This window comes from Ceratotherium simum, chromosome 3 (assembly GCF_057802395.1).
Source record: "Ceratotherium simum simum isolate JZ-2026a chromosome 3, ASM5780239v1, whole genome shotgun sequence".
Taxonomy (NCBI): domain Eukaryota; kingdom Metazoa; phylum Chordata; class Mammalia; order Perissodactyla; family Rhinocerotidae; genus Ceratotherium; species Ceratotherium simum.
This window is the reverse complement of record NC_141902.1, coordinates 72575936-72601593: the sequence shown is the minus strand read 5'-3', so window position 1 is coordinate 72601593 and position 25658 is coordinate 72575936. Positions and strand designations below refer to the sequence as shown.

The 25658-nt window shown below is 40.3% G+C and overlaps 1 protein-coding gene across 12 annotated transcripts in view; it reads right to left on the bottom strand.

Annotated features, from left to right (window-relative positions):
• HERC2 (HECT and RLD domain containing E3 ubiquitin protein ligase 2) overlaps positions 1 to 25658 on the bottom strand; it is a 236909-nt gene that overhangs the window by 33384 nt on the left and 177867 nt on the right. For all 12 annotated transcript variants that reach the window (XR_015551576.1, XM_087428800.1, XM_087428792.1 and 9 more), the window contains 11 exons: positions 23629 to 23820; positions 20861 to 21014; positions 11496 to 11603; positions 9861 to 9992; positions 8704 to 8862; positions 8500 to 8618; positions 7777 to 7902; positions 7177 to 7332; positions 6681 to 6796; positions 6383 to 6581; positions 2063 to 2277 (listed from right to left, as the gene is read on the bottom strand). Coding sequence is in view for 11 of the 12 variants with exons in the window: in XM_087428800.1 (XP_087284926.1) it covers positions 2063 to 2277; positions 6383 to 6581; positions 6681 to 6796; positions 7177 to 7332; positions 7777 to 7902; positions 8500 to 8618; positions 8704 to 8862; positions 9861 to 9992; positions 11496 to 11603; positions 20861 to 21014; positions 23629 to 23820 (1676 nt within the window). In the remaining variant the exon portion in view is untranslated. The remainder of the gene's footprint in view (positions 1 to 2062; positions 2278 to 6382; positions 6582 to 6680; positions 6797 to 7176; positions 7333 to 7776; positions 7903 to 8499; positions 8619 to 8703; positions 8863 to 9860; positions 9993 to 11495; positions 11604 to 20860; positions 21015 to 23628; positions 23821 to 25658) is intronic.

Genomic DNA, 25658 nt, shown 5'->3' with positions numbered 1-25658 from the left:
GCGCTGCAGCTAGAGTGTGGCTTTTTTCTCTCGAGAAAGGTACTTCTGCCTCTTTCACCTCAGTCAGCACTGTCCTTTGTTGTGGGGGTTCTTTTTATCCAGTTTCTGGGTCTCTCTCAGGGGTAACTGTTCCAAAGGTAACTATAAATTTGTTGTGTCCATGCGAGGAGGTGAGTTCAGAGTCCTCCTACGCCACCATCTTCCCAGCAATCTAACTCTATATATCACATTTTCTTTATCCATTCATCTATTGATGAACACTTAGGTTTTTTCCACATCTTGACTATTGTGAATAACGCTACAATGAACATGGGAGTGCAGGTATCTCTTCAAGATAGTGATTTCATTTCCTTCAGATATATACCCAGAAGTGGGATTGCTGGATCATATGCTAATTTTATTTTTAATTTTTGAAGAACCTACATAATGTTTTTCCATAGTGACTGCACCAATTTACTTTCTCACCTACCATGCACATGGTTTCTCTTTTCTCCACATCCTCACCAGCACTTCTTATCTCGTTTTTGATAACAGACATTCTAATAGGTGAGAGGTGATATCTCCTTGTCATTTTGATTTGCATTTCCCTGATGATTACTGACATTGAGCACCTTTTCACACACCTGTTGGCCATTTGTATGTCTTCTTTGGAAAAACGTCTATTCAGGTCATTTGCCCATCTGTTAATTGGATTAATTGGCTTTTTTTTGTTTTGTTTTTGCTATTAAGTTTTATGATTTCTTTATTATTTTGGATATTAACCCCTTAGTTATATGATTCCCAAATATTTTTTCTCATTCCATAGATTGCCTTTTCATTTTGTTGGTTTCCTTTGCTGTACAGAAGCTTTTTAGTTTGAGGTAGTCCCACTTGTTATTTTTGCTTTTGTTGCTTGCGCTTTGGTGTCACAGCCAAAAAATTTTTGCCAAGACCAATGTCAATGAGCTTTTTCCCTGTTTTCTTCTAGGATTTTCATGGCTTCAGGTCTTACATTTAAGTCTTTAATCCATTTTAAGGTAATTTTTCTGAGTGGTGTAAGATAGGGGTCCAATTTCATGCTTTTGCATTTGAATATCCAATTTTCCCAACACTACTGAAGAGACACGTGCCTGATAATTTCTGATTGGATGAAAAACATTGTGAGGTTTATCTTGCTGGGTGCTTGATATGTTTGTATTCATAAAAATATTCTTGAGCTTTGTTCTCTACAATATGGTTAAGTTACTTGTAAACAGTTTAGTCCTTTCAGGTCTTGTTTTTAAGCTTTGTTGGTGGGATCAGAGCAACAGTTAGGCTATGGTTAATTTTTCCCTCCACTTTCAAGCAACATCATTCTTAGTCCTCTAACCAATGCCCTGTGAATCATGAGGTTTGAGGCGGAGGCTCTATCCTCTGCCCTCGTGAGCTCTGGGAACTGTTTCTTCTAATCCTTTGGGTAGTTTGTTTCTTGGCCTCTCAGGTAGTGTCCTCACACACATGTGATTGTCAGTATTCACCTCTGCAGATCACTGTAGGGACTTCATTGCCTGTTATCCAGTGTCTTCAGGGCTGCTGGTTCACATAGTTTGTCTGGTGCTTTAGTTATTTCAGATACGAGGGTCTCTGTTACTCCAACTTGGCAGGTAGTTCCCATTAACTTTTAAAAACTAGTGGGTTTGGTTGCTTTGTTTAAAAAACTGTGTCATTTGTGTGTCCCTTCCCCCTCACACCTGTTATTTCCTCTGTATTTACAGTTTTAGTATCATGCACATTACAAAATGCGAATTGTGACTAGGTGGGTGACTCGGGATCAAGGGAAGGTGCCCTGAGGAGAAGGATAAAAAGAAGCTCACCATACTTAGTACTTGAAGTCAAAACTCAGAACTGATTTCCACCAAAGGGGGTCATGTAGGCAAGCCCACATATTGTCACATGAACTCATTTCTAACATGAGTCATTAACATTTAATTTGAGTAAATTATTGTAAATGTTGTTCTGAACCAATACACTATACAAGCATTAAAACAAATAAACAAACAAGAAAAGGAAAATGTAACATTGAAAATGACGTTTCATATAATACCTTCTGTTGCCATGCCCCAACTTCCCATCTTCTGCCTCACCCCAAGAGTAAACTTCTCCTTCTGAAGAGAGGGCAAGACAGTGTTTTCCTCCTGAGTTCACAGCTACTTTCTTAATAAACACATGCTGAATGGATTCAAGTAATGTTGGGGTAGATACCGACTCTGTCCCTCCAATTCCTAGTCTGCCGCCTGCACCATACCCAGTGGCATACAGCTAGGACAAAAAAATTAATATAAGGATCAGATTTTTATCTAAATATCCTTGTATTTTAGTAATTAATAAACCCAATCAATGCCCTACACATTTTTACCACAGAGAAATGAAATTTAAAAATCACATAAATGTTTAAGACTTTATTTGTGCTTTATCAGAGCTCTACAAATGAAAGAAAAAGTTATGATTATTAGAAATCTCAAATTCACAAAATGTATTTTGAAAATAAGGTCTTTTTCCTGGAAGCATGTCTATTTTTGTCTAGAATATCAACTACAATTAATAAAAGAAAAACAAAAAAGATTTAATTATCTACTATATGCAAAACCCTGATAATAACACCCACATAAAAATTATATTTAATATTCCTGTAAGGCAGCATATAAATTACCCAGAATAGCACTCTTTTTCTTTCACTCTAAGTGGGTAATTGTTTTGAGACACCAAACATCTTTACCATTAATTAAAAAAAAAAAAATCAGACTGTCATTTCAAAATGCATATCAAACATCCCTCCTATAAAAATGTCAATGCCGTTTCAAATGTGTTGCTGCACTGACACAACAGGAAGGCAACCTCAAGGACTAAAACAGGAAGTGAAACCAAGAACTCAGGCGGATGAATGAGCCCCAAAGCCAGCTTCCTCTGGGAAGGTTTTGAGGATCTGGAGTGCACAGAGTGTGGGGGGTGAGGTGCCAAGCCTAAAGGGAGACTCTCTGTAGAAAGGTGAGGCTCCAAAGGGCTATAATCTCAGACTGTGAATGAGAACTAAGACAACAACAACGAAGAAAGCTGTGCTTCTTAATCTGAGCACTGAATGAGAAGCGGGGAAAATCTCTCCTGAGAATTCATAACCACAAAAGTTGATCGTTAAGTTAGTTTTCAGTTTGAATTTATGCTACCTATGGTCTAAATTCCTTAGGTGGAGAATTTAACTTACAATGTCTTAGGTTGGTAGTAACCCACAGTCATACATTCTCTTTTGATTAGTGATTTCAAACTAGGCCTCAAAGGGTATCTACATAAAGTTTTCCAAGGAAAATAGCTCATAGTTTGAAAAATTCACATCATACAAAAGGAAAGAAGGCACCACAAGTGCGAGTCCGCAGACCAACAGTCCAATATTATGTTTAAAGAAGTAGCAGCTTAACAGTATCCCCAAGGAACAAGAGACTATAAAATAACCACAGCAGAACTTCCAGAAATTAAAAAGATAATAATTGATATTAGAAACCCAGATGTATTAAACAGCAGATTATAAACAGGTGAAGAGAGATCAGAGAACTGGAAGATGGATCTGAAGAAATTATCCAGCATATGGCACAGAAACACACAGAGAAGAGGAGATAGGAAAGGAGGGTTAGAGATACAATGGATAGACCATCTCACTTGAACATCAATCAGAACTCAGAGTTTCAGGCAGAAAGCAATATTTGAAAAAAATGCTAGGAATTTACCAGAGTTGTCGAAAAGACCACTTCTCAGAACCAGGAAGCCCACCCCCCAGCCCTCACCACCTGACAATAACAAAACAAAACAAAAAAGGGCTGGAAAAATAAAAAGAAATTGACATCTAAATACGTCACAATGAAACGGTACATTACTAAAGAAAGATCTTAAAAGCAGCCACAGAGGGGCCGGCCCAGTGGCGTGTGGTTAAGTGCACGTGCTCCGCTGCAGCAGCTTGGGGTTTGCAGGTTCGGATCCCAGGCACGGACCTATGTGCAGCTTGTCAAGCCATGCTGTGGTGGCGTCCCATATAAGGTAGAAGGATATGGGCACGGATATTAGCCCAGGGCCAATGTTCCTCAGAAAAAAGAGGAGGACTGGCATCGGATGTTAGCTCAGGGCTAATCCTCCTCACAAAAAATTTAAAAAAAGCAGCCACAGAGAAAAGATTTATTACCTTCATTTGGGTAAAACTTAGTCTGACTGCTGACATCCCATTAGCAACAATGAAGGCCAAAAACCAAAACAAAACTTTTAATAGCCTAACTGAAAATAACGGTCAACTGAAACTTTCATACTCTAGAACAGAGGTTGGCAAATTACAGCCAATGGGCCAAATCAGGCCCACTTTGTAAATGAAGTTTTATTGGAATACAGCCACACACATTCATTTATATATTGTCCACAGGCTGCTTTCACAGTTGCAACAGAGACTTTATGACCTACATAGCCGAAAATACTACCATGCCCTTTACAGAAAAATGTTTGCAACCCTTACTCTAGAAAAGGAACAAAATAAAGATATTCTCATATAAACAAACAAAAACAATCAGAGGATTAACCAACAAAAGATCCTCACTAAAGGAAACTGAAAACATATGTTTAAAGTAAAAGAAATATAATTGTGGATAGAAGGTCTGAGGTGTTAAGAAATAATGGTGAGCAAAGATGTGTGTAACATTTGGGTAAATCCAGAAAAAACATGGATTATATATATAAAACAACAATAATAATAATAATGCCTACCCTTAGGGGCATAAGTTAGTGCCAAAACACAGCACAACAAAGAATCAGCATTTGTATTATTTGGGAGGAGGGTAGAAATACTAATTAACTTTAGATTTTAAATATGCAAGTTAAAATAATCAGGAAACTAAAAGATACAGAATTCTCCAGAGAACAGAAAAAGAGGGATACACTTCAACCCTTTTTATGAAGCTGGCACCACTTCATACTCTTGGCGGATGGCCTCTGACGTGGTTCCCAAGGGTCCCTGCTCGAAGGGATTCCTGCCCCCATGTAATTTCCTCTCCTTGAAAGTCACTAGACCTAGTGACTCACTTCTAATGGACACAATATGGCAACAAGGATGGACTGCCACTTCTGAATTAGGTCACACAAGACCGTGACTTCCATCTTGCTATCACTCTCTCTTGCCCCCTCCCTTGCTCGCTCTGAAGAAACCAGCTACCATGTTGTGAGACGGCAAAGAACTGAGGGCGACCTCAGCCAACAGCCCACGAGGAACTGAATCCTCCTCAGTACAGCCCTGAGGCAACTGCAGCCTGGTGAGAGATTCTGGGCTGGAAGACCCACCTCCAGAGTCCTGACCCAGAGAAACTGTGAGGTAATAAATGTGTATTGTTTTAAGTTAATTGTTGTAAGTAAAACAAATAACTAATACAGTACTAAGATCAGACAAGGAGTGCATAAGACAGGAAAATTATGATGATGGCACTCATGATTTTGGATCTCCCCAAAACCACAAACAAAATATTCACCAACACAAACCAAAAACCTATAAAATATATACTGACCAAGCTGGGTTTCTCCAAAGAATGCAAGACTATTTAATATAAGAAAACCAATTAATACAATTCACTATATTAATCCAATAATGGAGAAAACATCCATAAGAATATTTTTTTAAATGCAGAATGAATGTTTGACAAAAGTAAATATCTGTACATGAATAGAAACAGAAGGGAACTTCCTCAATCTGATATAAGGCATCTACTGAACCACCACAGTAAGTATGCGAAACATTCAATCACAGTGTTTCCTTTGCAGCCTGGACCAAGAAAAGAACAGACCCACTACCACCACCCCTGTTCAATATTATACAGCAACTTCCCCCAAGCACAAGGAGCAAGAAAAATGAAAAAAATAAAAGATAGGTAAACCAGAAAGGAAGGAACAAAATTCATTTACAGATTATGGTTCTCCATAAAGATACAAAAAAATCTTGAGACACATAAGAAAGAAAAGAGTAGAATAAGGTCACTAGATGTAAAGTCGATACATAAACATCAACTATTTCCACACACCAGCAGCAATTCATTTTTTAAAAGATAGCATTATGATAGCAAACAAAAAAGGAATACATCTAACGAATTACTGTAATGCAAACAATTATAATATACTTCTGTATGCATGCTGTATTTCAAAATAAAAATTTTAAAGTTATAGAACACATTACAAATCATACAGAAATATTCTAGAACAATGACTGCTTCTAGCACAACTTAAGTACTATTACTCTTGAGATAATGTTTCAGTACAGAATCCTGACACACACTATGGACCAAACAATGCACTCTAGACACAGTTGTCGCTCAGTTTTAATGTCCATGTGACACAGAAAATGCACCCTTACCTTCCCATCAGCTGTCACTGCAAAGAGAGTCTGTTCTCCTCCAATTAACTGCACGGGTCTGAGAGTTGCAAGGGCTTCACATGGGGTGGGAACTTTAACTTTTGCACCTTCAATGCCCCCAAGCTGCCCCCTATGATTGTGTCCCCATCCATAAATTGTTCCACTGCCGCCAGCAGAAAGAGTCCAGTCATCTGGTCGCCTACAACAAACATTAAACGAACAATGGACATGGGAAGAACTGCCTGTGAAACACCTTGCTCTCCCATACAACATTATTTCTTGCTTCTAATATAATAACCTGTTCATCCACTGCACCAGTTGTTCATCTTGCTCTCTCTTAAAAATGTCGTGGCTCTCATGGAGAACATCCATGTTTTCGCTGTCTGCCATTAACTCACGAATTTTCTTAGCCACCTAGACAACATTATTATGAGATTATAAATCAAACACTCATCTCTCAAGAATAAAATAAATACTATTAAGGTAAGAAGCCAGGAAGAATCCTCAACTGAGAACATGAGGGAATGCCAACATCAGCACTGATTTTATGGTTAATAAGCAAAATCAATATGATTATATCAAGTCTATGATAGTAAAAGAAAGTCTAGGCGGTACCATTATGTCTTCAGTTTACTAAAAGTAAACTTTAACTGAAATTCACAATGTCACTTCATTCACTTTCACCTATGTGCTTTTTCCTTGAGAAATGTTGCTGTGTCTCATAATATTGTCATCTTTTTATATTGTAGCTGAATAAAGAAAACGCTTTTGCATTCCAAAATAACATGCAATACCTCATCGAGAAACAGACGGGGCAATGGTGTTCTTTTGTCCAGGGCCACAGCAACGCGGGAGGCCATGCAGTACCTTCGAAACCAAGCCCACTTGTGTGTCTCAGCACAGCAAGGGAGAGTGTCTAGTTCCAGGTCACAAGCAAGAGCTACCAGTACCTGCAGCCACCAAAAATTAACACAGGGACACTCAGAAATGCAGCTTACATTCCACTTCACCAGCACTGCACGCCAAAGACGACCACCATCACAGGGTTTCCGTGGGTCCTCATTCAGGAGCTCCTATTTCAGGCTGACTGCCAGTCGCCCAGCAAGTGTTTTCCCACCAGTGATGTGAATTATTCCTACCCAGTTTCTAGCAATGCACCTGACACAGAGGACCTCAGATTCACAACTGCTACAACACTTGCTGCCTAAGTCAACGCACCTCAAAGCATGCTAATACTTCAAGTATAAGGGCTTAGATCATACAGTCATTTTTGGAAATTTTTCATATTCAACTTCAGCAATACCTACACCTGTCCTCAAGGAGGCCTGAAACTCGATACACTGCACAGAGCTCTCTGTGGCTCTTCCATCACTTTAAAACAAGCCGAGTATTACCTTAAAGAACGGGCTGTGGAGCAGCTGTTTCCCACCTCTCACAATAGGATCTTCATATTCAAACTGCCTTTGCAAAGCTTCTGGGAGGCCTTTCACCAAAGCAGCAAGAGCACTGCCTGTAAAACTCTAAGAAAATAACAAAATTATATCCTATTCCAGGAACCTAAAAGGCAAAAGTTGAGTGTTTGGTTTCTATGAGTTAAATGTTTTATTATATTGGTACTATTTGCCCTAAAAAATACATATATTAATATTTTCAAAGAGGAAAAAACCTAAAATGACATAATGAGTAAGAAAATAAAAAAGGAGCTTGAAAATTCACTTCAGAAAGTTTGGTCTCAATTTCAGTATAGCAACTCCCAGGGAACCAGTTCTTTTCTGGCCTACAAACCCCTGTCTCCTAAAATGGTTAGGATTAAGCATTCTTTTAACAGTAACCACCTCATCCAGCAAAACAAAGGGGATGTGGTGAGTCAGACCCACTGTAAAGTACAACAGACACGATCCTATGCTCACAGCCATCGACACATTGCTGTTTTTAAAATCAAAGTCCAGCCCGCACGCAGTATATACAGCAACATAAGAAAGTCTGGATGTGACAACAGCCGCCTATTCTGATGTGGAATTTCCCAACTCTTCTCGGTGATTTAGAAGTTTCAATTATTAAAGCATTTTATTCCCAAAGGGTCAAATGTCTAGAAACTATAATGTAATGTTCCATACCAAAGCCCTTGTTTCCCCGTCATTATCTCCAAGGAGCCTGTTTATGTTAATTGATTGCCCAAATTCAGTTGTAAGCAGCTTCCTCAGTCTCTGAAGGGCCCACATTCTGTGACTGGCAGCTGAAATGAGTAGACAAAAACTATCAGAAGTTTGACCATCTTTCCCATTGAGTACGACAGACATGACGATAAAGGTGCCGTTTACCTAAGGCGCTCAGCTGTGCGCACGCTGCCAGTGATGCCGCGAGGCGAGGGACGATGCTTCTGTTTGAGGCAAGATTGAGCCGGAAGTCTAACAGACATGTCACCAAGTCCATGGATGGACAGGAGAGGACGCAGCGATCGGAAAGAAGGTCTTTAGGGCCTAAGAAAGGAGCACTATAAATATCCCTATAACAGCTAGATCTTAAGTTAGCATGAGGGAAGCCATCTTAGGGAAAAGAAGCAATATTAACTGTGACCCTGACTCAGTAGACTCTGAGAATGCACTCTAGCCTGCACGTAGCCTAGATGATTAAGCACCTCTTGCTTTTGCAAAATACATGATCTGCTAGTTCTACGACTTGCTTACGATATCTCCCAGCTGTGATAAGTCAATAACTTTGTTCTCCGAGTCCCCGAGGAACATGATGACCTCCAGAAAGAAAAACTCTGTGTTGGTACCCATCACAAATGACAGAAGAAAGAGATAACGTGGCACCTTGAAGTTCGTCATACCAGATGATCAACATCCCTAAATCCCCTCTTCCCTGCCCATTTCCCCCTATGTTAACTGCCTCAAGATTCTGTACGATTTTAAAATGGTTCTTTAGGACACTAGTCCACCATCTTCCAATTATGCTAGCTAATCGTACAAACTTTACCTTCTCAAACACCGACGCGTCTGCAATTGATTGGCACTAGATTGCGGCAGGCAGAACGAGTCCCTTTTTGCTCAGTTACATCCCCGTACTGGACAGGGCGAGAGCTACCCCACAAGGAGACTTCCACAAAACTGACAAATAAGGACTGGGCCTTGTCCACCCGGATGCCATGGTTAGGGGGGTGCTGTAGTACGGCCACTGTCTATGTCACATAACTACGCTCGGTACACTGACACTTTACCTGAAAATCAAAGGGCTTAAGAATTGCAACCAGCAACAGCTTCTTTCCCATTGGGTGGGGATGAAGTGCTAACACCCTAACAACTGGATGACTGCAGCGGCTCTTTGCAGTTCTGATCTTTGCCCTGGTGGGACCTTGGGCAGTGCTGGCTCCCAACACAACAGGAGAAGGCAGACCACAAAGTATTAAATGCAAATGGTTTGTGTGTGCACCTTGCTTGGGTCATCAAGCCTTTGTCCCTCTAAGCAACCCCCTTACCTGCAGCTGGCATGATGGGATAGACTGTGAAGCGCCAGCCCCACCCATTCACAGACCCGTCGCTGATGAACTTCCACTTCAACTCATCCCCTGGGATGCGCAGCTCGCTGGACCAGTCAGACCACTCTCGGCCTGGTGGAGAAAAGCACACCTTGCTGTTAGTTTCATTCCATCAACACTAACTTCTTCAGATACAAAGCAAAATCATTCACATGTCTGAAGAACAGCAGGCTCCTCTAACCCAAGTCTTCCCAAATTTGAGTTCACACCATTCTTGGTGAACCACATTTTAATATATACCACCCTTCAACACACACTGCACCAAGTACTGGGGAAACATGGCAGGCGGGCACCACCTGATGGAAACACTCACACAACTACAATGCAGTGTGAGAGGCCTGCGGAGCAGCCAGCACCCACATCCAGATCAGGGGCCCAGGCAGGTTTCCTGGGGAATGTCTGAGATGATGGCAGTTACCCAGGTAACAGGAGAAAGAGCCCTAGTTTTCTCCACAGAGGGTGCAAGTGTGCAAAGGTCTGAGCAAACAGGGCGTCCCTGGGACACAGGGGCAGCTCAGCACGGAAGGGCTACCCTGAGGTAGAGTGGAGCAGCACAGGCAGAGCCCGGGGCTTGGGGTGGCATGGAGGGGAGCCAACGAGACATCTCTGTGGTATGCTACCCCGACCAGGTTTCTACTTAGAAGGGCTGTCTGGAGCAGTGTGGGAATGGCCTGGAGGGGCTTCCTGCTGGAAGCAGAGAAACGAGGCACATCTGACAACACTATTGAAAACTATTTCGACATTCGTCAAACTGCCAGGAAAAATCCGTGTTCATCTGTAACCACATCACTTCATTCAAAGCTTTAGACCAGGGTTTAAATAGGTAACACCTTGTGAGTAAAGTTCTGTGGGGACACAGCCAGGTCCATCGTTTACATTCAGTCTGTTGCTGCTTTCACTACAAAGGCAGTGGGGAGTAGTTATGCCAGGGAATGTGTGCGAGATGGAGGATAAAGAAGTCTGAAAAAGATACACACACATACATACACCCCTACACTAATGATTCTAAAAAGCCCAGTGAAAGAGCATTTAACAAGCACCCCAGATAAAGTGATTTGCTCAACGTCATGGCACACATCAGCAGAGCAGAGACAGGTCTGGAGGTGATGTCTCCTATCTACTCCAGCGCTGTGTCTACCACATGTACAGAACGCTCACTCTGCGCAGAGCCCAGCCCTCACTGCAATCAGTTAAAAAATGAATCCCTTTAAGAAGTTTTGTAGTATGTCAACCTTTACCTTGCATGAGCCTGGCACTCCCACATATCTTACAGCACACTCTCCCACTAGTCTCCCAGGAGGCTAGGACTCCTGTGTCCATGACAAGGACCAGCTCTCATGCCAGTTCCCCAGTAGTCCCAACCAGTGGTGAGGTGCACTTATCAGTTGGATAATTATCTTATTGAAAGTACTCTAAAGAAGCAGACAAAACCTACTATATTTTGCAGCAAAATAGCTTATTGTCCCTTCCTTAAGTCTCACATAAAAAAGAAGTAGTAGTATTCTGTTTAGTAATGTTAATGATTCCATCTTACAACGGTGAGCAGATCGTGCCCTGTTCAACCTCCCTTCATACCTGACCGCACCGAGACAATCCTATTGACACCATCCATGACTGTGAGAGGATCATGGCGCCTCTCTGTGGAGCACTGCCGGTCAAACTCCACCCTGAGTCCTTCTGCACCTGGAGGACAAGTGAGCACAAAACACAGAGTCACCACTCCCAACTGACATACCACAGACAAGGCCAAAAGCCACAACACACCATGTAGAAACAGTGAGACTAAAATGTTTAACAGCTAATGAAAGCAGAAAGTCAGGAAGAACTGACCTCAAAAACAAGAACCTAAGACTGACCACCACCCTCCCTGCACGCTGCATCCCACAGAAGTCTTTGCCTGCAATGGCAAGGCCAGAAGACACTTCTGCTTGGCCAATTCATTTTGTGCTCTCACTTCTGGGCAAATCTTCATGCTGCAACTCCAATCACCAGAGCAAGCTTTATTATCCTGCCCACTACATTCAAAATGCCATATAAAATCATATCCCTCAAGCATTTAACATTAGATCTAGAGTCTTATATGGGTCAAATTAGCTTACAAAAGAATTAATGAAGGGCAAGACCTCAGTTATGCTGGAGGAAAGAGGTTGGCAAATCCTCTTCCCCCAAAACAACTATAAAACCACACAAAATTCTAAAAAAACGACAATTCCAGGGCTCTGTAAATCCATTAAAGGCAAACAACAAATTGAGAAGTATCTACTCATGAAAAAACTGCTAAACTTGAGTAGAGACAGTGAGAACCTATGGTGTTCTGGCCTGGGCTGCTCTCATCTGAGCTGGAGTACATTCTCACCAGGACAAGACTCTGCCTCCAGGGGAAGATGACTGGGGTAGAGGAGGGGACAGAAAACACATGCCAGGGCAGTGCCAGTAAAAGGTCCAATAGGTGAGCCTGCATCTCTACTGGCCCAAGGACATGGTGTGACTGGGTGAGTGTCAGACCTGAGAACTAGCCAGAAATTTAACAGGGAGATTCTAGGAAGAAGTCAGCGAGCACAGAAGGGCTAAATGAGGGCGTCATGGAGGCCTAGACAAGTCAGGGCACAAACACACGAAAAAACTGCCAAAATGCCAGACTGAAAACTGCCAAACTAGTTCCACGCCCTTCCCACCCCCACCCACATGGGGAGCCATCAGCAGAAGGGGAAACCAAGAGGCCTGATCACTAAACCAAGCAGATATGAAGCAAACCCTAGAAGTCAGGCTAGAAAACAAAAATGAGAACAGAAACGTGAAGCTGGACATCCGTGGCTATGTGCTGTGGGGGAGACAGATTTCAGAGAGCAATTCCAGGCATGCTACAAAACAAACACACAAAATAACCCAAGAAACACAGCAAGAATACAAATCTTAAACAAAGAAACCATCAGAATCCAGATGATACAATATATTATCTAAAATGTCCAGTTTTCAATAAAAAATTATGAGACATGCAAAAACACTGAAAAGTATGAGCTACGCTCAGGAAGAAAATCAGTCAATAGGAGCTAACTCTGATGGGCCAGAGGCAGGATTTAGTAGACAACAACTTCAAAGCAGCTATAATAAATATGTTCAAAGAGTTCAAGAAAACCAGAGAAAAGATGATAAAGGAAAATATGATTATAATGACTCAACAAATACAGAATCTCAATAAAGAGAACTATGAAAAAGTACTAACAGGAAATTTTTGAGTTGGAAAGTATAATGACCAAAATGAAAAATTCACTAGATGGGCAAAACAGCATATTTTAAATGGAAGGAAAAAATATTCAGTCAACCTGAAGACTATATAATTTCTATTACTCTATCTAGAGAACAGGAGAAAAAAGATTAAAGAAAAATGAGCAGTCTCAAACACCTGGGGGACAACATCAAACATACAAACATGTGCACAATGGGAATTTCCCCCCAAAAAACAGGGAAGAGGAAAAAAGGGGGCAGAAAAAGTACTTGAACAAACATGGCCCCAAACCCATTAATTTGATGAAAAACATTAATCTACAGTTCCCCAAATTAATAAACTTCACGTGGAATAAAGACAGAGATCCATACCCAGACACATTATACTGAAACTGTTGAAAACCAAAGACAAAGAGAAAATCAAGAAATCAGCAAGAGACACAGACTAACATACAGGGGTACGAAATATAATTAATGTTTACTTCTCCTCAAAAACAATGGAGGCCAAAAACCAGTAGGATGACACATTTGAAGTGATAAGAGGGAAAAAAAATTCTAACAACTATGAAAACAATCCCTCAAAAATGAAGACAAAATAAAAACATTCCCAAATATGCACATGCAAAAGTAGAATTCATTGCTGGCAGACATGCTTTAGAAAAACCACGTAAAGTATTTCAGGCTGAAATCAAATGACACCAGATAATAACTTGAATTCACAGGAAGAAATAAAGAGTACTGGAAATGAGAAATGTGTGGGTCAAGAGATAGGATAAGTATTTTTTTCCTTTCTTTTTCTTAATATTTTTAAAAGACAAAAGGATATATAAAGCAGAGCTTAGGAAACTATAGTCCATGGGCCAGATTTGTCCTACCCACTGATTTTGCAAAGCCTGTGAGCTAAGAATGGTTTGTTTTTACTAAATGGTTGGAAAAAAATTCCAAGTAATACTCTGTGACGTGAAGTTTGCCAATCCCTGGCATAATGTAATGATTATTATATGCTTATATTTCTAACATATATGGTAACAAATATGTTGCATAGATTTGTAACATATAGATGCAATATGTATGACAAATAATAGCAAAAAGGAGGGCGGAGAAAATAGAACTATACAGGAGAAAAGTTGATACATTTTACCCGAACTAAGGTATTATCATGAACTAGACTGCAATAAATTAAAACGTATATTTTAATCCCTAGAGCAACCACTAAAAAAAGTGGTTGAAATTCAACAAAAGAATTAAAATGGTACACTAAAAAATTTTTGTTTAACACAAAGAAAGCACTAAAAGAAGAACAAAAAAAAGACATGAGGCATAGAGAAAACACAGTAAAACAGCAGATGTAAATCCAACAATATCCACAATTACATTAGATGTAAATCGCCTAAGTATGCCAATCAAAAGGCAGAGATTGTCAGGCTGGACAATAAAAAAAGCAAGATCCAACTAAAAGATGCATAACCAGAGACAAACTTTAAATTCAAAGACAAAAAAGCTTCGAAGTAAAAGGATGGCAAAGATCTAGCATGCAAACAATAACCATAAGAGAGCTGGAGTGAGTGGCTATACTAATATTACACAACATAGACTTTAAGACACGAAATGTTAACAAAGACAAAGAGGGACATTTCACAGTGAAAAAAGGGTCAAACATCAGGAATATTTAACAATACAAAATACATACAAAATTAGGTAAGCACACCTAACAACAAAGCCCCAAAACATATGAAGAAAAAGCTGACAGAAATGAAAGAAGTAGACAAATCCACAATTATAGCTGGAGATTTCAATACCCAACTTTCAACAACTGACAGAACAAGTAAATAGAAGATGAGTAAGGATACAGAAGATTTCAACAAGACTATCAACCATCTTGACGTCACAGACATTTACAGAACACTCCCCCCAACAAAAGAAGAATGCACATTCTTATTAAGCAGACATAAAACATTCTCTAGGATAGACCACATGCTATAAAACAAGTCTCAACAAATTTCAAAGAATCTAAACCATTCAGTGTATACCCTCTAACTATAAGGGAATTAAATCAGAAACCAATAACAGAAAGAAATTTGAGAAATCCCAAAATCCTTCAACACTTCTAAATAATCTATGGTTCAAACAAGAGATCTCAGAAAGGAAACTAGACATATTTTAGGCTCAAGAAAAATGAAAACACAGCATTAAGAAACTAGAAAAAAACCAAATTCTACCTAAAGCAGCAGAAAGAAGAAAGTGGTAAAGATCACAGTGAAAATTAATAAAAGAAGAAACAGAAAAACAACTGAGGGGGAAAAAAAAAAAATCAATGAAACCACAGTTGGTTCTTTGAAAAGATCAACCAAATTGATAAACTTTTAACATGACTGACCAGGGGGCAAAAATAGAAGACACAAATTATCAAAACCAGGAAAGAAAGAAGGGACATCACTACCATGGTGTAAGAATATATTTGATCTTGTCCCCCATGCCTGGCACAGAGCTCCTAAAACTCTAGAAATGTCATTTATAAGCAGCTCTTTTGAGCCCACCTGAGTTTATGCTAATGAGGTAACTTAGGGTGGGGCCCCTAGATAGCCTCAGGATGGGGCTGGTCACCAGAAAGACCAAATGATTAGAGGGTTGGAACTTTCAACCCTACCAACCAATCTCTGGGAATGGGTGGGGGGTTGTTGCAGATTAAGTTCCATAAAAACTCTTGAACAGGGAGATTTGATGAGCTTCCACATGCTAGGAGGGTGGAGCACCCCAGTTCCACAGGGACACAAGTTCCTGGCTGCTCATCTGTATCCTTTATAATAAACTGGTAAACCTAAGTAAATGTTTCTCTGAGTTCCATGAGCCACTCTAGCAAATTAATGGAACCAAAGGAGGGTTTTTAAATCATGGAAACCTCTGATTTACAGCAAATCGGTCAGAAGCATAAGTAATAATCTGGATTTGTGATTGGCATCTGAAGTAGGGGCAATCTTGTGGAACTGAGCCCTTAACCTGTGGGATCTGATGCTATCTCCAGGTAGATAATGCTAGGATTGAGTTAAATGGTAGGACATCCAGCTGGTGTCACAAAATTGCCTGATGTGTGGAGAAATCCACACATCTGGTGTTGTAGTAGAATTCTGGAGTAGAGAATATACACAGGAGTGTGTTTTTTCATTAGAACCGTCAATCCTGCAGAAATTTAAAGGATTTTGAGTGATACTATGAACAAATTTATGCCAACATATCAGGCAACTTTAGATGAAATGAAAAAATTCTAAAAAGACACATTTACCAAAACTGATTCAAAAAGAAATACAACATATGACAAGATCTACCTTCTCACAAAGAAAAGCCCAGGTCCAGACAGCTTCACTCGTGAATTCTACCAACTATAAGAAGAATAATACCAATCCTGTCACCAACTAGTGCCCCGAGGAACTCACGGGTGGGTTTGGAAGCATTTAACTGTTTTTCCAAGTTGTCTTTTTATGTTAAGGAGACACAACCAGCAACCACCCTGAAGCTAACCTAGCATCCCTACAAGAGCTACGCCCATGACCTTGCCTTATTTTTAATGTGAAGATCTCTTCAGGAGGAGATTAAACCTCATTACCATAAACTGCAGTGTACCTGCCTCTCCCTTTTCAATATTCATTCCCATTCCCCAATAAAAGTTCCTACTTTCCTTTGTTCGGGGACGCCACAACTTGGGAAATGATTCCTCATGGCTTCCTATTTGCTGCAAATACACTTTACTTTGTGAGACAACTTCCACTGGTGTAGAGTCTTATTTAGCTCACCAGGAGGCAAGCCCACTTGGTTCAGTATCAATCCTACACAAACTCTTTCAGAGAACAGAGGAGGAGGGAACACTTTGCAACTCAATCTGTAAGGCCAGTATTACCCTGATACCAAAACCAGACAAAGATATCAAAGAAAGGAAAGCTACATAAATAAATTAAAAATTTAAAAAATAAAGAGAAAGAAAAGCTACAAACCAATACTGTTCATCAAAACAGACGCAAAAAATCCTTAACAAAATATTAGCAACATATAATAAAGATTATACATTGTGCACAATTGTGATTTTACCAGGAATGCAAAGTTAGTTTAATATCCAAAAATGGACTTATGCAACGTGCCATATTAACAGAGTAAAGGACAACAGACACAGTATGTCAATAGACACAGAAAAAGCATTTGACAAAATCCAATACCCGTTCATGATAAAATCTCCCCCACAAACTAGGAATAGAAAGAAACTTCCTCAACCTGATAAGGGCATCTATGAAAAACCTATAGTTAACACATTTAATGCTGAGAGATTAACACATTTAATGCTGAGAGACTGAACATATTCTCCCTATTGGAACAAGGCAAAGATTTCCCCCTCTCACTCCTCATATGCAATATTGGTTCTAGCCAGTCCCTGCTCTAGTGTGAGACAGAAACAGATGGTGTCTGTTAAATGTCACAGGGTATAACTGCTATGAAAAAGGAAGTGTGTGAAATGAGGTTTGGAAAAGGCTCTTTTTGTGTATGGTGGTTAGGAAAGGATTTTCTGAGCAGGGAAGATAGAATCAGAGATCTATAACTAATTGTCCAGGGGAAGAATATTTCAGGGAGATGGCAAGTATGAAGCGAGACAAATGGCCTGAATCTGGAAAATATTCAAGGACTAGCAAAGAAGACCGGAGGGGCCAGGAGAGAGACGGGGGAAGGAGTGACGTTGGAGAGGTGACTGGGGCTCATACGAAGTCAAGCAGGCCATGGTCAGGGGTTTAGATTCTATTTTAAAGTTATAGGGGTGTACTGGTGGGTTTTAAGCATAGGATCAGTATGTTCTGACTGGTTTTAAGAGAATCTCTCTGGATGTCATGTGGGGAATTGATTCTGGGGGACACAGGAGGTTAGCAGTGGAAGTGGGAACGTAGTCAGCCAGCTAGTGTATGACGCTAGTATAAGAAACCAGTGAGACCAGACCGTTGGGCCCAGGATGGTCTGGAGTTGGTGAGAAATGGCTGAATTTGGAATATATTTTAAAAGTAAAAATGACAGGATTTGCTGGTGGACTGGATATGAAGTAAGAGAGAAACAGAAAAGTGGAAGAGGGCTACCAGATTTTTGTCTTAGGCAACTGCTCAGTGGAAATACCTCCTGTTTTTAAAATTCCTATCATGAAAGAATAATACCTTAAAGTTAAAAAAGCTTTTCTGAACCCCATCTCATTCTAAAAGTTTAAGAAAACTAGTTTCACATAAAAGTGAGCAAGACAAAAGTATCAAGGTAAAATCCAATACAAAGTTATTGTTAGAAAAGAGACAATAAGTAACAGAATAACATCTCTATAGACAACGAAAGCAGGCCAGAAAGATGTGCCTGCAAAAAAGATCAAAATTGTGATCTATTAGTTCAAAACAAGTTAAAAGAAATCAGGACAATGACACAAGCTAATGATAAAATTCAGGGAAGAATTACAGGAAAAAAAATTCAGAAAAGAAGACTAAACTAGAAAGATCATAAGAGAAAATGAATACAACAGATAATGCTTTAAGACAAATAGAAGGAGAAAGGGAGACAGAACTAAAAAACATTTGAGAGAAGTAGCAGCCTACGTGACTTTAAAAGGCATCCAATGTACGATGGTGACCACGTGTCTGTGAAAGAAAACTAAAGCAAGGATGCCAACAAACACTACAAACTGTCATGCAGGTAAACTGTCCTGAAGGAAAAGACTTGAAACTACATTTTAAAGGAACACACCCCTTATCTGAGGATATTGCCTATAACAACCAATGTAAAAACATATTCTAGTAAAATTACCGGAAAAAACCACAACTTATAAAGGGAAAAAACAGATCATTATCACACTTTGACAGGGGAAGAATATGTGATCCAAGGATTTACTATCCAGAAAAGCTAATTTTCAAGTGTGAGCACAAACTCTTGTGGACAAGCCCATCTCAGGGCTGCTGTCCTCTGAGCCCTGCTGAGGAGCTGACTGGAGGGAGCTTCAGACAATCACCATGAGGAAAGACAGACAAAGGACTTGAAGTGAGTATTAAACTGAGTAAAACTAAGACTAAATGAAGATTAAAAGGAAGGAAGAACAGTATCTAATAGCTATCATGCTCTGGTAGATATAGTGCAATCATTTAAATAAAGTTGGAAGAATGAAGAGAGCATAAACAAAAAAATTTTTTTAACTATTTTCAGTAACTATTCATGTTTGCTAGTATCATGAGTCTGTTGTGTATGTAATGTGGGATAAAGCAAATGAATAATTATGAGATATTCTAATTCTGCCATCCCCTGTCTTGGAACCAGGATTTTTGTTATGGAAGAAAAGTGACACAGATGTAACAGAAGAGGGTAAATAGAAACCTTGCAGCTCTGAATTTGAATCTAATGTATCAGCAGGAACTCAAAATAAAGTCAGTCAGTCAGTCTGTCTGTCTGTACCCATTCATCCTATCTCCGTCCACTGAAAAAGTCTAGAAACAATGACAGCCCAGTGATCTGAAATGCCATTTCCACTAAAAGACACCAGGGCAGACACCAGGTGGAGGGTAGAAACTACACGACAAGCCTAAAGCACCTTGTCATATCAGATTGCATGGAAGTTATCAATGGACCACCAGAGTCATTTCAAGAGCTAAACTCAAGGGGCTCCTGATGTCCAGAGATGTGACAATTTGAGCCGCAACAGGATAATAATCACAATGAATTAAAGCCCATCATATATGATTAAATCCATGAGCTCATAACGATACAAAAGAAAAAAAAAACCTAACTAGTCACCTTCAAAGAACGATAGGGAAACAATTCACTCTCTTGACAATGAAAATAGAAGAAAAGAATCAAGCTTTATTCTGTCTTTCTTACACAAACAGCACACCTGAGTAACCAACTAAAGGGTGAGCGAAAATGACTCTTTATAAAGAATTCTAGCTAATAAATAAGAAAGAAATGAAACAATTAGAATAGCACCATTTTGCAACTCCCAATGGGCGCTGAGCATCAGTAGCTGCTGAGCTCACAAAAGGAGAGACAAGCAGATACCAGGTGCTTCCAGATGCTGGATCACAACCACCAATGGTCTTGCCATCGGGGCTGAACTAACTGGGCCTGGAATCAGGGCAAACCTGTAGAAAGACAGGGCTGAGGAACAGACTGCTGTGCAGCAGGAGTGTGCAAATCCAGGCTGCAGGGAAGCCTGACAGGTCATAGGCCAGGTTCCTCAACAGGTGAATTGTTGAAAAAAAGGAAAAAGAAAATAAAGGAAAAAACTACAGGTTACATGAAACAAAAGATGGAAATTATTAATTAAAACAGACTTAAGAAGAGGATACACACTTGAGTAATAGAAACTGTACAGAAATGCAAGTCAGCAATGGCTCCAAGTCAGGACAGCGTCACTTTATGGGGGACAATGGAAGGCTTCTGGAGACTGGCACAGGACTACTTCTAGACCTGAGTTTTGGTGACTAAGGCATCCACTTGATAATTGTTAAGCTAAACACTTACTTTGCATGGTTTTCAGTATCAAGTTTTCTTTTGCAAAAAAAAAAAAGTTCTTTAGAAAAGGAGGGGAAAGTGATTCTAAAGCAATTCTGTAGCTTCTTTTCTATAAAACAGTGATGGTTGCTTCTCCTGATGCAATTACAGAAATGAAGCTGTTCTACAGGCAGAGACCCCGTCTCTTCCCCAGGGCCAGCTCTGAGTACCTGGTATCTTCACTGTGCCGCTGGAGGAGGTGTCGTCCGTGTAGGGGTGGCTACTCTCCACCACCACGGGCTGAGAGGACAGGCGGCCACTCTGCGAGTCTGTGGCTACGTCCTCCAGCTCGGTGACACAGAGCTCCAGCAGCATATCTGCCACCTGGGGAGGAAGCAGAGATACAAATCAGGAGGTCGTCAGGATGCTACCCCTGCGCATCCTGCTCCAGATCTTTCTGCAGGGACAGGGTACAGAGTGGAGGACTTGGGGGTTTGAGAAATCTAGTTTAAATCAAGGCCCAGTTTCCTTGCCTATAAAATCAAGACAGCACAGAGACGACAGAGGCGCTGTGAAGCTTGGAGATGATCTATATACAAGTAGTCAAGAGGTGCCTGACACACACACACAACACTCAACATATGCTGACTGATGAAATGCCTGTGATCACACAGTTTCTTTTTACACCAAGACAATATTACTGCACTTCCTAGTGAGGAAAGTCTGCCTCAGAACAAAAATATCAAAGGAAGGAGCAGATGGTAAAAATGATCGAGATCCTAGAAGACACTGGGGGTCAAGCAGGAGGGAACAGGAATGGAGAGGAATGATCAAGCCCTCTAGGCCAGACGGTGGCAGACAGAGTAGGTGAAACAAGGGGCTACAAATAACGAACACAGTGGGAGACTTCTCAACCCAGGACCTGAAGGGTCAGCCCCCATACCATACGCTCTCAACAATCCATAATGTTCTTATTTCATTCTAAAATTTTAGTGATTCACACCATTTAAATGGTCAATATTGGTGATCATAAACTCCTTGATTGTTATTTTTAAAAACAAATGAGAACATGTTACTATAGCAACAATATATTAATCTCCAAATTTTTGTAATTTACAAAAAAATAAAACTATTCTCTATTCTTTACTTAACAGGAATAAATGATTATTTTTCTCTATTTTTCCTCATATTTAGATAACAGATTAGCTTAGTAAACAGTTTTATTGATGACAAACTAGTACCACTGCCATCTAGGCATTATCATTATAAATTCAAACGTCTTTTTTTTAGGAGTCCCAAATATTACATCAGGGTAGGACACAGCAGTAGCATCTTGCCACTGCCAGGACAGTTTGAAGACAATCCTATCTGTTTCTGCCTTTCCATGAACCTCGTATGCCTCACTGAGACAAAGGTGTTAGCATCGCTAAATCCCTGCACAGCCCACTAGGGTCTTCTGTGCTTCCGAACCTTCCTCTACAAAGACCGTCAGTCCCCCAGGAGAGGGTGACAGAGGGGTCACAGATGTGGCTCTGCCCTCAGAGCACTCAAGGTCCAACCCCGTTTCTACCACCCACCAGCAACTTGAATGTCCTTGAGCCAGTAACAACCTCTCAGAGCCTCAGTTTTCCTCATCGTTGAACAAAGGGAATATCTACCCTCTGTACTGAGAGAATGCCCCGAGAACTGGGCCTGGCAGGTTATGTGTGTGACAAATGCTGGGCATTATTACTTTAAACCCATGTTCTTCTTGTTCATGCTCTTTCCTCCCACAAATGCAGTAAACTTCTAAGAAAATTAATATTTTGCTTGTGGCAATTCACCCTGATTTAATCTCTCAGAATTATGCCAAGTAGCTTGCCTTGAAAAACTAGCAAGTAGGAAACCTATAACTTTTTAGTTCTTCCTGAATATGATTAAGAAATAACAAGCCATTAAAATATCTACCAAACAATTTACTATGTTTTCAGGACTACGCAACTATACGTAAATACTTTATGGTTTTAGTGATGATGATATGGGGCCCAGAGAGATATAGATAATGTATCTGCACAGGCATCAGACCCCCTGACATGGCCAGCTCTGAAAAGACAGAGCAAGGCTGCTGATAAATAAGAGTCCTTAAGGAAGCCCAAGGACTTTAGGACCGATCAATCGTATTTCTAAGATATATTGATATGATAATAACTTTATACCCTAGATTAGCCACATGTGGCTATCAAATTTAAATTTAAGTTAAGTAAAATGAAAATTTCAGTTCCTCAGGTGCACTAGGTATATTTTAAGTGCTCAACAGCCACATGTGGCTGGCAGCTACCATTCCGAATGGCTCGCGTACAGAACATTTCCCCCAGGGCAGAAAGGCCTATGGGACCCAGTGCTAACAAATATTAAAACCTATTTTAAAGCTGTAATAGTAAAACACTGTGATATCAGAGCCTAAGGACTTAAACCAACGGGACAGAAATGAGTTTGTAAATGGACCCAAATACACACAGGAACTTAGAATATGATAAGTGGATTTCAAATTACTGGAAAAAGCAGATTATTCAATAAACGCTGGGGCAATACGTTTGTCATCTAGGAAAAAATAAAGTTGGATTCCTACTTTATCCCTTACATCAAGATAAATCCCAGATGGCTCAAAAAGGTAAATACAACAAATAAAATAATAAAAATGATTAGAAGAAACTTGGGAGAATTTCTTTAAACACTGCCATGTTTTCAACATAATACAAAATCCAGAAGCCATAAATGAAAAAACCTGGCAGTTCTGACTTTGTAAAAATTAGAAACTTCTAAATGGCAAAAAATATCAAAATGATGTCAAAAAGGAAACTAGGGGGATAACTGCAGCACATATGATAGAGAAGGGACTTGTTTTACAAGGAGTCCTTCTAAACTGCTATCCGCTATTATAAAATCAAGGAGAAGACAAGGTGTGAGGTCACCAGCAACACCTCACTGCCCATCCTGCCCTGCCCAGCCCACGGCTCACCTGTGGGTAGGCCGTGCCCATGCCAGACAGCACGGCTGACAGCACATCCCTGCCCTTGTCCCCCGCCCGGCTGCACACGGACAGCTTGAGCAGGTCCACCACGACACGGGTGTCATCCGCGACCAGCAGGCTGGTGAACTCATCCAGGGACTGAGGTTCTGGGCCTGATGCTTTATTTTGGCTTTCAACATCCTAAAAAATCCAACAATTAAAATGAGTAATAATATGTTAAGAAATAATCATTAGTTTACCCATAAACTCAAAGGATACATGACTACCAATGATGAATGAGGGAATTTATGAGGCATTTAAGACCACGAAATACCAGATTAAGAAATGACAGACCCCTAAAATCTCCACCATGTACTGTGCTTTCAAGACCATTTAACTGTTTTACAAGTTAACAACAGCATCTGTCAAAAGGAATGTCTAAACTATAAAGAAATAATTATACTGTCACCAAGTCTGTATCACAGGTGTACGTTACAAGGGGAGGCTAGGAATAAAGTCACATCATGTAAAATCTACCCCCATCCTTAAGACATGCTTGGGAACTTTCTATCAACTAAATTTGTATGCTGTACTTTTACATATTTTGTCTACATCCTCTCCATAATTCTCCTTATTTATAGCAATTCGTTAACATGTAAGACATTGTCCATAATCTCTTGTTCCTTGGTTTCTTTAAAGGAAAATATACAAAATAAATCGTCTTAATATTCCCCTTTTACTTCCCATTCACAGTATGTCAGCTAAGACATATCACACGTGCGATCATTTACCTCTTTCTCCTCTTTAGCAGAGGAAAGGGGCTGTTCACCTGTGGCAGCATCACTGCCCTCCCTGCCCCCCACCCGCCCACTTGTGAGGGTACCCCACCTGGGATGGCTACCCCACAGCCTGCCGCCCACCACACAAGAGCCTCTTGGAGATTGGCAATAGGGTTTGGCCTATAGAAACAAATGGGGAGCTGTCAGAGCTGGGAAATTCCACAGCTTTGGAGCTTAGAGGGAGCGGGAATTACTAAGACCCTGTCCTGAATGGGGGAGGACTCAGACCCTTCCGCTTCCCCAGGCAGAGGTCTGGCTTGCCACAGGAAGAATCAGATGCCAGAAGTGTCTCTTCTCTCTTGCTTTCTGGATCTCAGCAAAACCAGTGCCAACTCTTTCCAAAAACAGAAATGAGTGAGGGGAGCACAAACCTCACTTAGGAACCTTAAGGGGAATGTGACCCATCCAATGTGCAAATTCTATTGGACGTCCAAGTTGGCCCTGGAAACTAGACTTCTCCAACCTAGGAACACGGTTTCTTCCTTGAAAGAAAGAGACCCTGCTTCTACCTCTGTGTAGATACCCAGGGAATTCGTAAGTGAAATTCACCAGAAACAATGACAGTCCAGAATCCCACTCACTGAAGAGCAGCAAAAGATTCAGTAGAATATATTAATCATAGGTGACACCTTCAGTTTTACCATTGAAATAGTACCCAACATTTTTCAGGTGGGGGTGTTAGAAAAAAAAACAGAGAACAATTCTACAAGGAATTCACAACAATTCTAAAGGAATTGCTAAAAAAGAAAATCATAGTTGCATAACCTTGAATGTGAATTATAGCCTATTACCAACATGAAAATTATTTTGCCACAATTTATGAATCAAACCAAAACTGAAATGACAGGAATTTAGGGGTATTATCTGGATAATGCCTATGCCTCATGAATAAATTGGTAGGAAAAAAATCATACCATCTCTTTTCTATCTAAAAGCAAAAATTTTGCATAATTCAGAATAGTTTCTGCATTAAACCCTCATTCTAGGAGATTGCCAAATATCAGAAGCTGAGTCTAGACACCTAATTTATAAATAGCGATTTTCTTATTACCACAAATGGTTATGAATAATTTCCATAGGACCTATTTTTGCCAGCAGTAATAGCATAATAAACCAAGAGCTCCAATTAATTTAAAATAATGCTTGTTTGTCCCCAAGGGGGGCATGCTGGCAAGGGGAAGAGTGTGAGCAGGTGAGACG